Genomic DNA, 16,175 nt, shown 5'->3' on the forward strand with positions numbered 1-16,175 from the left:
CGTGATCAATGAGCAAAGTTAGATCTTGCAAAAATCACAAAGTTATAACTCAGAGAACAAAGACTGCAAGGTAGAGGTTTGAGAACCACCTTCTAGAAAGCAGCAGTTCTGGAAGGAATCTCAGTATTGTAGTGGATGAACAACTCTAGCTGTCAGAAGGGATATTGCAGGAAGAAAAACTAATTTATGTGATTTTTGGTTATGTAAACAGTGGAATATAGGAGTGGGGTGGCCATTTTACTTGTACCTGCACATTAGATTATTACTGAAATGTTAGTATTCAAACTTTAGGAGGATCTGTTTCTTTAAAAGATGCTGAAAACTTAAGAGCAGGAAGATTAAGAGAGTAATAAAAATATTTTGAAAACTTTTGCAGTTCTCAAATGCCATTAACAGAAGAGTTAAAGAGCTCTATCTATTTGGCTTCTCAAAGGGAAAATGGAAAGCTGGCTGGATTACCATAAACAAGTACTGCCATGGGGAGAAATTATTCAGGGGCTAAAGAGTTTTTTCATCTAGCACAGAAAGATATAAACAGAAGCTGGAAGCTGCAGACAGATACCTTCAGAGTAGAATAAGGCACGTTTCTATGATTGAATGTTATTAACCACTGGGATAAACTACCAAGGGAAATTATGATTCTCTACCCATTGCTGCTTTCAGATCACAGTCGGGTATCTTATTTTTCAAAGTTGGCCTTCAGTTAGCCTGAAATTACTGGGCTGAAGACAGATGAAAGTGTAAGAAACTGAGATACAAGGTGCTAGCTCAGCTAATCTAATAGTCTGCTCTGGCTTTACCTGTGTAAAACTACCAAAATTATACTGTTGGCCAGTATTTTCCACACAGCAGAAAAATGCCAAAGTAAAAAGCTGGTTACACATCCAGTGAATGAGGATTCAGTGTCGTCTACATGTCAATTAATGGTATGACTTCTGGTATGTGAGTTGAGCATCAGTAGTTGTTCTTCTCCTTGTTCCCAAAACATCATTTAGCTGTGCTTTTTCCTGATTACACTGGTATCTGTCTAGGAAAAGTTAAATTTGAGAGTATTAACAGCAAAAGTGAGTTCTGGTGAATTAAACAGTGTCATAAATTTCCATTTCTTTTACTTTTTATTGACTGGTTTGGCTGGTTTATTTAGGGGTTCTTGCATACATGATTTGCTTTGGTATAACAAAAGGAATGATGTTAAACCAACATGGAAACCAGAAGTGGCTTGGAAATACTGCTAGTAGTACACCAATTTATATTTAGCTTATATCACCTTAGCTCTGATGCAGTTATTGGAGAATATGACATAAGAAGGCTGAAAGCTGTCTTTTCAAAGTCTTCAAAAACAAAGACTCATTGAGTTCAGAAATAAGTCTATAAACTTTCTCCCACATGAAAGTATAAACAAAATAAGGGAATTTTTCACAGTCTCAGAATACTGTAGAGAAAAGCTTATATGAACTATCAAAGAAACTGTCTTAAAAGATTTTGATGAGGATACTCTAGAGAATCTGTTGAAAATCAAGTTAGAAAAAGCACTGATGAGAAGGACACAATGACTATTTCTCTTCCAAGTTAGAGAGGAAACACAGCAGATGAAGAAAGAAATCAGAGTTTTATGGACACAAAATGTAGTTGGAATTGGAATTATGAGTAGGTGTGTGACCAACAAAATATGTTGGCAAAATTGGTAGCTCAAGGCAGAAATTGTGTCTGATACATGAAAATAATTATACTCATTTTTACATGTGAGAGCAAACCAGGAGAAGTTGCACTCAGTCTCCTTGAACAAGCCTCCTTAATTTTAAGTCTAGTGCCGTATCACATGTTTTTTCTGAATTTGTGAATAATTGAACAATTTGCATCTTTCCCCCCAAAACTGTGCTAACAGCAAACTAATTTATCTCTCTTCCTTCCCCCCTTCCCCCTGCCCAGGAAAGAGGGATGGGTTCTTGCAGTACAAATGCCACAAGTTGTTTGTTGGTTTGTTTGGTTTTTTTTTTGTTATAAATTTATTTTCATTACAACTTGGTTCAGAGCTTGAAAGTCACTTTCAGTTTCACTACTTAATAAAAAATTGTTAGTGACTCATTGATATCTGGTATTAAAATAGGACGCAGTAGCCAAGTTGAACAGAAAATATACACAAAAACTTCAGCAGAAATTAGAAAAATTTGGATCAGAAATATCTCAGTAGATTTTGCAAAAATCCCTGCAGGTGTCCACCCTCTTGTGCTGGGAATTCTAGTGAGAGTGAAGAACTTGCAGAATCATTTTCTCAAACTAATAAGAAAGTTGCAGTATGGTGCAGCCTAACAGACTGGCAGCTTTAAGAAGCAGCTGAAATTTTGGATATATGCTTTAGAAACAGGGCAGTGTTTGTATAAGGTGAGGAAATCATAAATTAATTTAGTATAGCCAGCTCTTCAAACTGAGGTATAGCCTGTGTCAAACAATTACACATACAGACAGAAATGCAGTCAAAATAAAAGGCAATCCATGGCCCAGGAAAACTCTCTTCTTCTCTGGAAAAAACTACAATGTTATTAAATCTGCATTTACAAATATATATGCTTATTTTTAAAGTGTGGGAAAATTAGTCATTTTACAGAACTGAATACTTCAGTAACTGAGTGATGAGTGTACTGGGTGCCATTTTATAGCTGAAGTCTTTTAAATGAGATGTCAAGATCAAATGGGCTTTTACTATACGATGGCCTATTAGGAAATATGCCCTTTTGATAGAAGGTTTGTAGTAAATGATAAAATAATTTATTGAAAATTACAGTGAAACATAGGTAGCAAGCAGATAGCTAGTGTTCTGAATTCCTCACCTCAATGACAAGATATGTCATGACAGGCTGACATGTTAAACAGTGGAACAGTAAGCTAGGAAAGTGCAAGTGGTTGTTAATGGGTGGCAGGGGTTTTATGGCATTACATTCAGAGGGTGAATTTTAACAAGAATAATTCCAAAATGTATGTTAGCTGTACCATAGACAATATGAAGTCTGGCATTGTACAAGTCACCAGTTTAGGAATAAGCTTCCAAATGCACACTCACGCTGGGGACATTGACAATTATATTTTGGATTATATATTCCAGCAATAGGGAGAAAGATACTCAGAATTCACGCTGAATTCTATTAATCATCGGGAACAGTAATCTAGATAGTATCTTCCATCAGAGGGTTCTCAGATTTTATCTTTTCAACTTACTCTGAGAACACATCAGAATCTTACTCTTCAAAGACGAATAAAATAATGGCCTCTGACCTTATTCTGAAGAAGATGGTAAGCAGGGTGCAATTACTGCCCCACTTGAAAACTGAGTCAAAGATAAGAGCCAGAGTATGCTGCAAAACAATAATTAGGAACACAATATATAGGGTTTTCAATGCCAGTTTCCTAAATAGTTATTAATTACAGGCCAAACTGCATGAAACTTAATGAGGAATTTTAAGTTGCATAAAATGATCACCTCATAAAATCAAAGATCTTGTTTCCATGTTAATATTTATGATAATAATAACAACAGAGGCAAAGAAGTGCCAGGAATGTATAATGTAGGCAGAATATCCATTAATACTGTGTTTTTTTTTTTTTTTTTTTACTTTTCAGGAAACAATCACAAGGTTTGGAGTCTTGTTACTGAAGACAGAATATTTTCCATCATGCATAGCAGGAGCATCAATTTTATCTACCTGCTAGTACTTAATCAGTTCCATTCAATTCTGCCTGCTTTCACAGTAGAAAGAAATTCTACTACAAGTCTCTTTTAGAATTGTTTTCCAACTTCAGATATTGGGCAATTTGAATAAGCATTTCAACTTTAATAATGGTTCCTGGATGAGTACATAAATAGTCATTACTATTTAAATGAACAAAGAAAGCCTTCAAGCCAATGAAATTAAGAAAACCATCCTAAACCATTAACAAAGCCTTTGGTACCTTTGCCTCATTTGTCCTGTATTAATCATGGACAGAAAAAGAAACCAAATGTTACACTAAGGAACATTAGCTATAAGCGCTAATGGGAAAAGACTATGCAGAGAAGTTACTTTGTTCAAAAAGAAGTAAAGCTCTTGAGAATTGAAGTTCTGTGAAATTTAGAATATAAGAAAAGACTATTCACTACTAATACATAGAAAAGTATGCCTTTGCAGAAAATTTTCTTTATTACTATGTTCTTTTGGCTAGTTTGCACTGTAACGTATTTCATACGTAGTAGAGGCACATCAGTAAAATTTTCCTGCCAGCTGAAGTTTCCTGACATATTGACCATTTGCCAGTACACTAACAGTTAGTGTAAGCAAAGTGATTATTTAAAATGGAAGGTGTATGAATTGTAAACAAACTAAATTGGTAAAGGCATAAGTATTTCACTTGCTATAGGACCTTGCTATATTTCAAATTGTTTTTACATTTTGAAAACCTGACTGTACAGCTCTTTTCCTACTCATTAACTCTTCTGAAAGATATTCTGATGTCTCCATATTTCACCATCCTGGTGGCTCAGCTCCTTTTCTAAATTTTTATTTTTTCAGAATCTATTCTGGATTTTGGATAACAATTGTGCATTTCAGAACGCTTCCTATTGTGCAAATAACAGAACACAGAAGACTGGGCAGAACAGATCCTCTGATACTCAGCAAACCCCAGCCACAATGCTGCCTTGGCGGTCAACACCAGGTTTATGAGGTAGTGAACCTGATGTGGGAGCAGGAAGGATATGAAAAAGGGAATCCCAAATGGTTTGCGTAAATAGGAAATAAAAGGTAAAATTTACCTGAATTGTTTTAGACATAAAATTCCCTATTTGTAGTTCCCTTAAATGTATAATCAAAGTTATTTTAAAAGTGGATTCTTCAAGATAAACTGCTGGTGTCCCTAAGACAGAGCCCCTGTGGAGTGCTTTATAAAGTTACTTGCAACCCGTCTGCTGCATTTCTTATGTGGTGCTACAGCCTGGAGACTTTCAATGACAATGCAATGAAGACCTCACAGATTTGCCATACTTCACTGTCATTTTTTATGAACTGAAAAAAAAAAATTAAATGGCACCAAAAAGATGGTAGAAATCTTCTTGTGCAACTTTTACTCATGCTAGTGAGCACTCACACAAGTAATCTTACTGGAGTTAATGGGGCTCCTGACAACATGACTCACCAGCAAGATAAATGGTTCCAGAAGGAAGGACTTCCTCAGAAATCAATGGATTCAGCACTGGAAAGTAAATAAATTCCTAGCCAGACTTACAAGCACTAGAGTCAAGTTTAAATTTACACGTGTCTCTGTTTTTCCTCTCAGACAACTTGTGTCTGATCAGTGATTGGAAATTTTATTCAATTTTTGTCATTTAGGTGAAAAGCTGAGGTAGTTTTAATGGAGTAAGACAGGCTGCAAATAAAGAGTGTAGTCTTCTGGAAATCTCATCCTTCAAATCCATTCCCCAAGCAATTACCAATGGAATACACTAGTTGTAACATTCTAAGATTTTGCAAAAATCTTTTGTCAAAAGATTTACAGACCACTAGTATGTTACTATTACCACTTTAAAAAGTCTCTTTCCTTAAGTATGTGCAATAGTTCTAAAGTGGTATTTGGTAATTCAGTTCAGGACAAGAATGACTCATGACAGGGGATTTCAAAGATTCAGCAGTGAAAAAAATGCAAATTATCCCATTTGTAAATTCCAATTCTTTCTGTCTCAGGATTAATGAAAAGAACGTTAAGAACTCCTCCCCACAAAAGCACTGTGGTTCTGGAGGAAGCTTCCAGCGGCGCAGTGAGAGCAAGCAGCCTAAGCCATTGTAGCATAGCACTTGTTTATCTACAGGTTAAAGACGTAGTTGCATGCCATTCTAGGGAACCACATGTGATTAATGAGGTGGCCCACTTCCTCCTGTCTTCCTAAATGAATAAATTTCTCCACTGCCTGGCACTCTGCATCATCATTTACATTTATGCAAAACGAATGCAAGACGCTATCAACTTAGGCCAACAGCTTCTGTTACCCATATTAGACTCATTTTGCACAGGGCTGGACAGTAACAGACAGGGCACAGCATCTCATAACCAAGAACAGTAGTCTCCTGAAAATGTCACCATTTTAATGTCAGAATGCATATATAGTTCTTGCCAAATTTAGCTTAAAATTGCAAATTGAAGTACTGTCCCTCCCCACTTCTCTGGCTCTTGAAGGCAGGAACTTTTCTGCGGTCTTTAAAAAGACTGTTTTCTCTTTAAAAAGGTTTCAACAACAGGACATAAACAAAGCTTTAGTGCCACTCCTTTGATCAAGCACAGGCTCCATTGTGCTAAGCAGACCAAAGCTTTCATGAAGCTGGAGTCAAAATGCAAATAAACTGCATTTTCATAGATTAAGACTATTAACCCATACATAACATTCAGAAACAGAGCCAAAGCAGACCTTGCATCAGCATGTCTTTTATAAGATAAGGAAAGCCAGGTATGTGGGCATACCAGAAGTTTCTAGTATCTACAAAAGTAATGCAGTAAGAGTATCCTACAGCAATCCTGTTTGCAAGGTGCAAAGACATCTATCTTAGGTGAAGATATGACTGCTGCTATTAGAATAACCCAGATCCTCACTAGCTTTCTAATGAAGGGGAGAAGAGTACTATTATTTCTGCTTCGTTCAGGTGCATGGCTTCAACGCTGGCATGAAAAATGAGCCTGAAGGCTCACAACTGGTCTGTAGCAGAGAGAGAAGGAGAATCCAGACTTCTCCAAGTCTGGACAATCAGTCATATCACTGATTACATTTTTTTAATATAAGGAGGATAACAGAAAGATGTACATCTTGAAGACAAAGTCACACTTTGCATGCCAAACTGAGATTAAAATAACCAAAAAGAGAAAGAAATTGTTCTTTTCCCCTAGAAACTGGAGATTATCTACCTTCTGATTCTCATTTGCATGAAATTCAGCTGGAGGTATAGCCTCTAAGCTATTTCCTCCAGGACTCTAGCAACAATAGCAAGAAAAAAAAAAATCTAAAGTAATGATTGAAATTCTGAAACACTTGGAGGATGCAGAAGAGTCCAACCAACACAATGACATATTGGTGCTACGAAGGCACAACCAAATGGCCTCAATCTAACCAGTGTTATCACCAAAGAGATGGAAAACTTCCCAGAGCTAGAGATTCAAAACAGTTATTTCTTATTTGAAATATATGAACTTTGAAATATGTCAGTTGCCAAGAAATTATAGCGGCAGGAAAAAGGTGACCTTTTAATACTAATGATTGATTCCAGAGTATTTTCACAGGCCCAAATTAGGTGAACTAATTGAGCAATTAGACCCTACCTTTCAAAACCCAAGAGAAATTTACTAAACAATCAAGAACTTGCTAAACACTCAATGCTCACAACCACCCAAAAAAGGCCAGTTGAAACAGCCAGCATGGATTCATCAAGGGCAAGTCCTGCCTGACTAACCTAGTGGCTTTCTATGAAGGAGTAACTGCATCTGTAGACAAGGGAAAAGCAATGGATGTCATCTATTTAGACTTCTGTAAAGTCTTTGACACGGTCCCCCGCAACATCCTTCTCTCTAAATTGGAGAGATATGGGTTTGATGGGTGGACTGTTCAGTGGATATGAATTGGCTGGATGGTCACATCCAGAGGGTTGTGGTCAATGGCTCGATGTCCACATGGAGACCGGTGACAAGTGGTGTGCCTCAGGGGTCTGTACTGGGACCAGTGCTGTTTAATATCTTCACAATGACACAGACAGTGGGATTGAGTGCACCCTCAGCAAGTTTGCAGATGACACCAAGCTGAGTGGTGCGGTTGACACGCCAGAAGGATGAGATGTCATCCAAAGGGACCTGGCCAAGCTGGAGAGGTGGGCCTGTGTGAACCTCATGAGGTTCAACAAGGCCAAGTGCAAGGTGCTGCACCTGGGTTGGGGCAACCCCTGATAATCAATACAGGCTGGGGGTTGAAAAGATTGAGAGCAGCCCTGCCAAGAAGGACTAGGGGGTACTGGTGGATGAAAAGCTGGACATGAGCCGGCAATGTGCACTTGCAGCCCAGAAAGCCAACCAAGCCCTGGGCTGCGTCAAAAGAAGCGTGGCCAACAGGTTGAGGGAGGTGATTCTGCCCCTCTACTCTGCTCTGGTGAAACCTCACCTGGAGTACTGCGTCCAGCTCTGGTGCCCTCAGCACAAGAAGGACATGGACCTGTTGGAGTGGGTCCAGAAGAGGGCCACCAAAATGATGCAAGGGCTGGAGCACCTCTCCTACGAGGCCAGGCTGAGAGAGTTGGGATTGTTCAGCCTGGAGAACAGAAGGCTGCGAGGAGACCTCATTGCGGCCTTTCAGTACTTAAAGGGGGCCTACAGGAAGGATGGGGGCAATCTTTTTAGCAAGGCCTGTTGTGACAGGACAAGGAATAATGGATTTAAACTAAAGAAGAATAGACTTAGACTAGACATAAGAAAGAAATTTTTTACAGTGAGGGTGGTGAAGCACTGGAACAGGTTGCCCAGAGACGTAGTGGAGGCCCCATCCCTGGCAACGTTCAAGGTCAGGTTGGACGGGGCTCTGAGCAACCTGATCTGGTTAAAGCTGTCCCTGCTCACTGCAGGGGGGTTGGGCTAGATGACCTCTAAAGGTCCCTTCCAACCCAAAGCATTCTATGGTTCTATGATTCTATGAAATCCAAGAGTAGCACAGCTGAGCCATGTTGATGGTTTTCCAGTCCATCACACGAACATTGCTTTTACAATAAAATATAATTTTCAGCAAAATAGTGATCTTATAAGCAATATAATGAAATGATCTTACATAGCTGAACTTTCAGGCATTCCCCCTCCCCCCTCCCCAAAATGTAGGGAAATTCCTGGCAGGTATGAAGTAATTTGTCTACTTAAATGACAATTTTCAGACTCAACTTACTTCTTTGTAGCCGAAAATGATACGCCCATCATTGAGAAGGGTGGCCTGAAAAGTGAAACTGCCCAGGTTGTAATTATCCTGCAGATGTACATGGTCCCACTGGACAACTAGTGCTGTGCCTGTGAACCCCAGAGTGGGGGTAGAGAGGCAAAGGGAAGAAAAAAATGTGAGAAAAAATATTAACTGACTGTAGGAAAAGTACTTAACTGCAGTTACTTGAAAGAAGAACAGTGATTTGTCTCTTTTTTAGCAACTTTCAGCCCAGTATCTTGAAATGCCGAAGACATTACAAATACAAGTTGCTGCTGAAATACTCTTAATGGTAGACACCACAGTGCCACAAATATCTACCTCAACTACTCACACAAAAGTCTGCTAAAGCAAGAGTGGCCAAGTAACTTGTTTGGAATCTCACAAGGAGTCAACAATCACTAAAGGTAGGATCCAGCACTAGGAGTTCAGGTGTGCTGCCACAACCACTGCTCTGCAGTGGCTTTTTTTACACTATCTATATATATACCCTGATGACTTTGAAATGTGAAGAGGTAATAGCACTGCCTGTTTAGTAAAAGTTATTATTTGAGGAATTCAGATTCTTCCATTAACTATGCATTAATATAAATAGCATTAATTTTTTTCTGCATGGTGCAAGCCCTTGCTGATGTTCTACAAGTTGAAAAATATTAGATGTTGACAATAAATAAATGCAGTTTAAATGAAAACCTCTAAGAATTCATAGGCAGGGTAAATATTGTGTCTGGTGTGCAGAGATTTAGTTGCAAGAGGCTCATTAATATTCATGGGAGTTCTCTGGCTGAATATCCACTTATCACACTAAAAATGTACCCCAAGCGACTTGTATACCCTGTAAGCATGTTTTACAGATGTTGAGGGTTATAGACACATTCAAGCAGCTTGGCTGAAAGACACTTACCACCAAAACTGTGTTTACTGAAAATGACTTTTTTGTCTTTATATGCCTTCCTCAACATACTTCTCTTTTAGGCACTAATGGGAGTTATGTGCTTTGATTTACAGTACTTGAATTTCATTTTTTTCCTGGAGTGTTCAAGGTGGGTCACTATGCATCCAGCTCAATGCATTTTTGATATATCTTTGAAACATCTTTTGTCACAGATCTTCTGTATTGTAACTTTCATTAAATGCAAATTTTTGGTGCATACTGCACTAAGTCCACCATGTTACTGTCCCATGTGTCTTTCATGAGTCTAGTACATGCTCATTAATTGTGCACACAGTGCATTTTTCCTTCTGTGACCACATTCATTAACTGCTTTATGAATATTTATTTGATTGTATTAGATTTCATTTTAAAGGAATTTAAAGGGACTTTTAAAATTATTGGAGCAAAAATAGCCAGAACTTCTTATAGTCAGTCTTTGAGTACCTCAGATCTATGTGCATCTCAGAACCCCAAGCTAAAGTGGAAGTCAGCTGCCTCCAAAACAGTCTTCTCATTCCCAGGACCTTGATGTAGATTCATGTGTACATAAGTTCCTTGCAGTTAGCTCCATAAGTGAGACTTGGATGGGTCACCACACTCTGTGCTTCCTCATTACAGATGCCGCTCTAAAGCAGCACACTTACCCAGAGGGATAAAACAGGGATGAATAAGAAATAAGGAGCTGAAGATACAATTTGCTCAGTTCCTTTTTATTTGGGGTAAGATAGCAAATTCTTTGTCCTAAAGCACATGGGGTCCAAAAGATCATCATGCCTTACACATGAAAAGGGATCCAAAATCTCAAAGAAGCATTCAACCTTGTCATGAAAGCAATGTGATACTGCCTGATACACCTGGTATGAAGACTGGAAGTCAGGAATACAATGAGAATTAGCAATTTCTTCCCCAGAATCCTCATATTCTTTCAGTAAAGATGACAAATCTCAGGCCATAATGTCAAATAATTTATGAAATTAAATTTCTTTTTTTTCTGTTTGAAAATTCTCCATGCGAGGAGTCAGATTTTCTCTTGTAAGTCTATTTTATTGGATTTTTAACAAATAAATGCTGCAAGTAATGACTAGATTGAAAGGAAAGGTTATGACTAAGTGCAAAGGTTATAGGATACATTTTGATCCCTGATCTAAAGAATAAAAATTAACACACCTCATTGGAAATGTGACATTTTTTGGACATGTCCATAATTTATGCTTAAATTCACTATGAATAAACATACATAGAATGGCACAGGATTATCCAAGAAGATTTTAAACAATCAGAGATCTCATTAAGTCATGATACTAAACTCTCTAAGTTTTAAATTCAGAATAGATAGTCACTACCATTGTATTTGATCACTAAAGGCCTGAGGTAAGGCACCAGATGCCTTTTAATCACATAGGTTATGTTTTCAAAATATTGATTATAACTGACTTCATGAGAAAAACATCCACACATTTAAGGCCTTTGAAATATCTCACAGAGCTTCAAGTATAACACTGCAGTTTGCCTTTTACCCTTTCAATCTTTGGTACAAGGGACTGTTGAGAACTCGTGGTGCAGATGAGTGTATTGAATTCCAGTCCTGGGACTCCATGCACACTTAGTCATTGACAGGTTTATTAACCTTATACCTGCCCTGCTTCTGTGTATTCTTGCTACTGCATTCCACAAATGCTATTTTCATTTTAGCTAGTGGATGGACGGTATTTACTATGTATTTTGAAGTAACAGGAACTTGCACTTTCATACAAGACAGATTTTTCCTTTTAAAACTGATAAAATACATTGCTAGACTGAGTTTTATGTACTTCAATATCCAGAAGATATCTGTCCAATTAGGAAAAAGCATTCATGACTTCTTTAACCATGTTCTAAATTAAGAACTCTTTATGGATGTCTAGCCACATGCTTTATACAACCTGTGAGTTAAAAAAAAAAAAAATTAAAAAAACTTTGATTTTTGCTTCAAAAATAGTTATTTAGGAAAATATGAAGAGCCAAGGGACACAGACACATTCATTTATGAAGCACTACTACATACCATTATCAAAGTATCTGACTGTTGAATTTCTTGACACACTGGGGTCAAAATTTGCCATTAAAGGTGCAATATATTGTGTAGCTGTTAGCATTCGATGCACAACTTCTCCAGTATATATGAAACCTACAATAAAAAAAAAAAATAATGAGACTATTTCAGTAACTTCTGAAAAGACTTAATAGAATGGCAGGTTGAACTAGGCATTGCCAGAGCATTAAAGGGTCATCTGAGAGAAATTAATCCCACCACCAATTTTACAGCGAATTAAATAAGAGCTAAAATTTCAGGAAAATGTCTGTGATGGCTGCCAGAAGAACAAGATCCAAGATGACCAATGGAACAATTATTTCAAGAAGCAAGTTTTCATACAGAAATAAAACTAGAGCAAACTCAAGGAAGAATAAGTCCAGTTATGGACAAAATGCACATATGTAACATTACCAAAATGAGCCATTTACCACCATGCATAATCCACAGTGCTTTCTATCCCTTCCAAAAATCTGCAATTTGTTTTGGTTTTGTACTGTTACCTCTTGAAAAGTTAGTCTAACCCTTTTTCATATTTCTAGAGACACATAGTAAGAGACTATTTCAGACAAATTTAAAAAAAAAAAAGTCAGGTGAAGAGTGGAACACGTAGGATTTTTTCATGATTATAAGCCAATCAGCATTTCTGTTACATTCTCTGCAGTGTCAGGTCTCACTAGTTTATCCTATTCATCCCTGAATCCACAGTACTCCTCAGATCAATAGTGGGTTTCTTCCATCAGAAGTGCTCACGCAAAACCTCTTACTGGTTTGGAACTGGAGTCCTTTCTTCAAGGAAGAACAGTCATCTATGGTGAACACAGTGATGCTGCAGTTTTCTTCAAAGCAAAGCTTTGTGTATTTTAATGGCAGGAAATCCTGCCATTTTAAATAATAAATGGTCTACAAATAAACCTGTACTGTTTAGGTTTGCCAGCTCCACTTCAACTGACTAATGGGACTAACTTCTTTAGATGCACCAATCTAAAGCTTGACTTAAAAACTCCTATTGCCCTAGAATGAGTCTTTTCTTAAGTTTTATTTTAGCTTTTGCCTTGCTAGTCAAAACTGACAAACTTTAAGTTGATTGGAGCTACAGATAGATCTTCAAAACTAAGGTTTGCATATCACCTCTCCTCTTACACTGTTTACCAGATGGTGCCTTATGCTGAAGTGTTTGCTTTTGCTCCTTCTATTGATTTAATGAAGTATATTCCAACAGCAAATACCCCAATAGCAAGAATATTAGAGTTGGCTGAAAATTTTCTAACAGAAAAAATTTTATTTGGAAGACATCTCACAGGAATTCAGTTCTTTACTGGCAAATGGTAGTATCCACTGCAACAGTATTTGTGCTGGTTTGTTTTCCTTCTTCAGTTGTATTGAGAGTCTGTCTTCCTCCACAGCCCCTTTTACTGTCAAGCCCAAGAGGTCCTTCATTCTCACATTTAGTGCCATCGCAATACAACACATGATGAAGGAGCATATAAATCTATTCCTGAAACATGACTGTGAAATTCCAGAACTAAACACAGACCTGTTGGTAAATGTTTGCTAACTGTTCATGGAACTAGTTCTAGAAGTCATAAGATGCTATAAACAAAAAAACCAAAAAAGGTAGTTCTTTGGAATAATTTTCCTGCATGGCTGCTAGCAGTTAAGATCAAGTACCATGAAGTCAACTCAAGTGGAGGTGATAGGAGACCTAAGAAAAAGCCAGGTGTGGAGAAAATACAACAACAGATTCAGCTGGAAACATTTTGGCATTAACAAAGGCATGAGCTAAGAATCTAGCTGCCTTTGCTTCATTTAAAACACACCTATGTATTCAAACAATACAGTATTTTAATATCTGGACACCTCCTAACTACTAAATTAATTCTTAGGACTAAACTACAACTGTCTTTTTGGAGTGAGGGGGAAGATACTTTCAGTTAAATATCTAAATACCACTTTTCTCTTTTGCTAATTGATAGGGAGAGAGAAACACCAATTAAAAAAATAAATCTGCCCACGCATATTTACAAGTCATATATAAACCTGAACTTTCGGAATATACAATTGTGGCTGTAATTTTACTCTATTATACGTCATTTTAGGATAGCCAACAGTCCTGTCAAAGTATAGTCCCTGAAATGCATTTTCATTATTTCCTATTTATTGCTATCTGCTTCTAAAATGTCATTCCCTTTAGAAATATTCCCTCGTGCTTATTTAGACATTTTAAATACATATCTTTTCACAGAATATTTGTGCCTCTTATTATCCCTATGGTCACGTGCACACGTATTTTAACACAATCTTAGGTAGGTCTATGACCTTGAAACCATTCCTCAAAAATATTTTGAAGACAATATAAGCAAAACCTTTGATTCCATATTCATGTATTACAATTAGCCTTAATACTTCAGTACTTATTAATCCGTTGCACGATGGTCCTATCTTTACACACAGTTTCCCTTTCATGCTTTCATCCTATTTACAGTATAAATGTCACCACTATAACTAATAATGAGGTGGATACAATAGGAAAAGAAAGGACTTAATTGTACTGGAACATATAACTAAGTAGATCACCCCAGGTAATTAGTAACCACAGAGCGTATTTCCAAGTGTTTGCCGGATGCAGCTTTACTTTAGACAAAAATGGAAAGCAGGAGGTGGATGATAGCTGGGAAGCAGGCAGGCCTTGCATGAAGATCATTCTAATGAGAACGCCAGTCATGTGTTGGAACAACTTGAAAAGAAATACAAAGTCATTTCAAATCATCCCAGAGATTCAAAGGCTGAAGCCACTGTTGAGCATGGACATTTTAGCATTGTCACTACAACTTAAAGAAAGCAGCAAATGTAAAATTAACTTATTCCTGAATGGACTTCCGCAGAAAATTGGCTTATACTATCCGTGACCTAATTTTCTGACAGTGGTAAATGCCCATGGTTGATCCATTTAGTCAAGGAAGAATTTTCCAGACCTGCAATTTCCTGAACCACTTAATCTCTCCTTTGTGGGGGGGGTTGGTAGAGCTCTTTTCCAAAACTCTCCACAATTACCATACCTAGAAGCATAATATGCTCCTAAATACTGGAATGAAGACAAACAGGAAAGAGTGCTCAGCATTTTGTAAGATTTATATGTATACATAAATCTAATTAAATTAAGTATGAACTAATACTAAAGCCACTTGTAAATCTAAGAGGGTATACTCCTAGTCCTCATAGTGTACAAATGCACACTCACACAGAGGGGAAAACTATATGTGTGTGTGTGTATATATATATATATAACCACTTAAATATCAAAGCACACTTCCACTTGATGCAGGACACTGACTTGATTTAAAAATGGATTTTACACCTGAATTTATACATTCTAAAATATGCTCCATATCTGTTGCATTTTAACATATTATATTTACATATAAGATTTAACATACAAGATTACAACAATCTGCACATAAGTTTTCTGTGGTTTCATTTTTCTACTCCTAGCTGTGCACAAGCTCAGTACCACTTAGAAACTTTTTTGACAATGTGTCTTTGTGTGTGTGTGTGTGTGTATGCAGAATAACAGAATACAGGTTCAAAGCAGCACAAGCAATGAGTCCTTTGAAGTTGCTATTCTGCATCTATAAAGAAATGATAGGATATGGGATATGCAGGCAATATAAAAATTAAACATCTAGGTTGATAACTATCTTCTCCCTTCTAAGACCCTGCATGAACAAGTTACATAAACCTGAGCCTGATTTTATATATGTGACATTATGATAAACTGTTTTTGCAATTTAGCATTTAGCTGAATTAGAACAAAACCCACTTTAGATTATAATTTCATGTGTGATTTATTTTTAAATATCTGAAATAACTGGTCATATCTTAAAAGCATCATACTGAATACAGGGTATAAATGAAATACTTCTATGAGCTTGTGATGAGTAGGCTCCAGTTTGAGCATATATATATTTTAGTTGCTCAGTACTTCTTCAAAGCTGTTATGACAGTTCAGCCTTTACCTGTGTGGTGGGTTGACATTTGCCAGCTGCCATGCACCCACCCATCTGCTCTCTCACTCCCCTTCCTCAACAGGGTAAGAGGAAAAAACTGGTGGGTCCAGATATAGACAGGGAGAGCGCTTGCCAGTTACTGTCATGGGCAAAACAGAATCGACTGGGGGAAAATTAATTTCATTCATTGCCAGATAAAATAGGTTT

General features: G+C 37.3%; 1 protein-coding gene across 1 annotated transcript in view; it reads right to left on the reverse strand.

Annotated features, from left to right (window-relative positions):
* PLXDC2 (plexin domain containing 2) overlaps positions 1 to 16,175 on the reverse strand; it is a 289,801-nt gene that overhangs the window by 68,187 nt on the left and 205,439 nt on the right. The window contains exons 5-6 of the mRNA XM_075705348.1: positions 11,935 to 12,057; positions 8,927 to 9,045 (exon numbers count right to left, since the gene is read on the reverse strand). Of these exons, the coding sequence (XP_075561463.1) occupies positions 8,927 to 9,045; positions 11,935 to 12,057 (242 nt within the window). The remainder of the gene's footprint in view (positions 1 to 8,926; positions 9,046 to 11,934; positions 12,058 to 16,175) is intronic.

Source organism: Pelecanus crispus, chromosome 2 (assembly GCF_030463565.1).
Source record: "Pelecanus crispus isolate bPelCri1 chromosome 2, bPelCri1.pri, whole genome shotgun sequence".
NCBI classification, from domain to species: domain Eukaryota; kingdom Metazoa; phylum Chordata; class Aves; order Pelecaniformes; family Pelecanidae; genus Pelecanus; species Pelecanus crispus.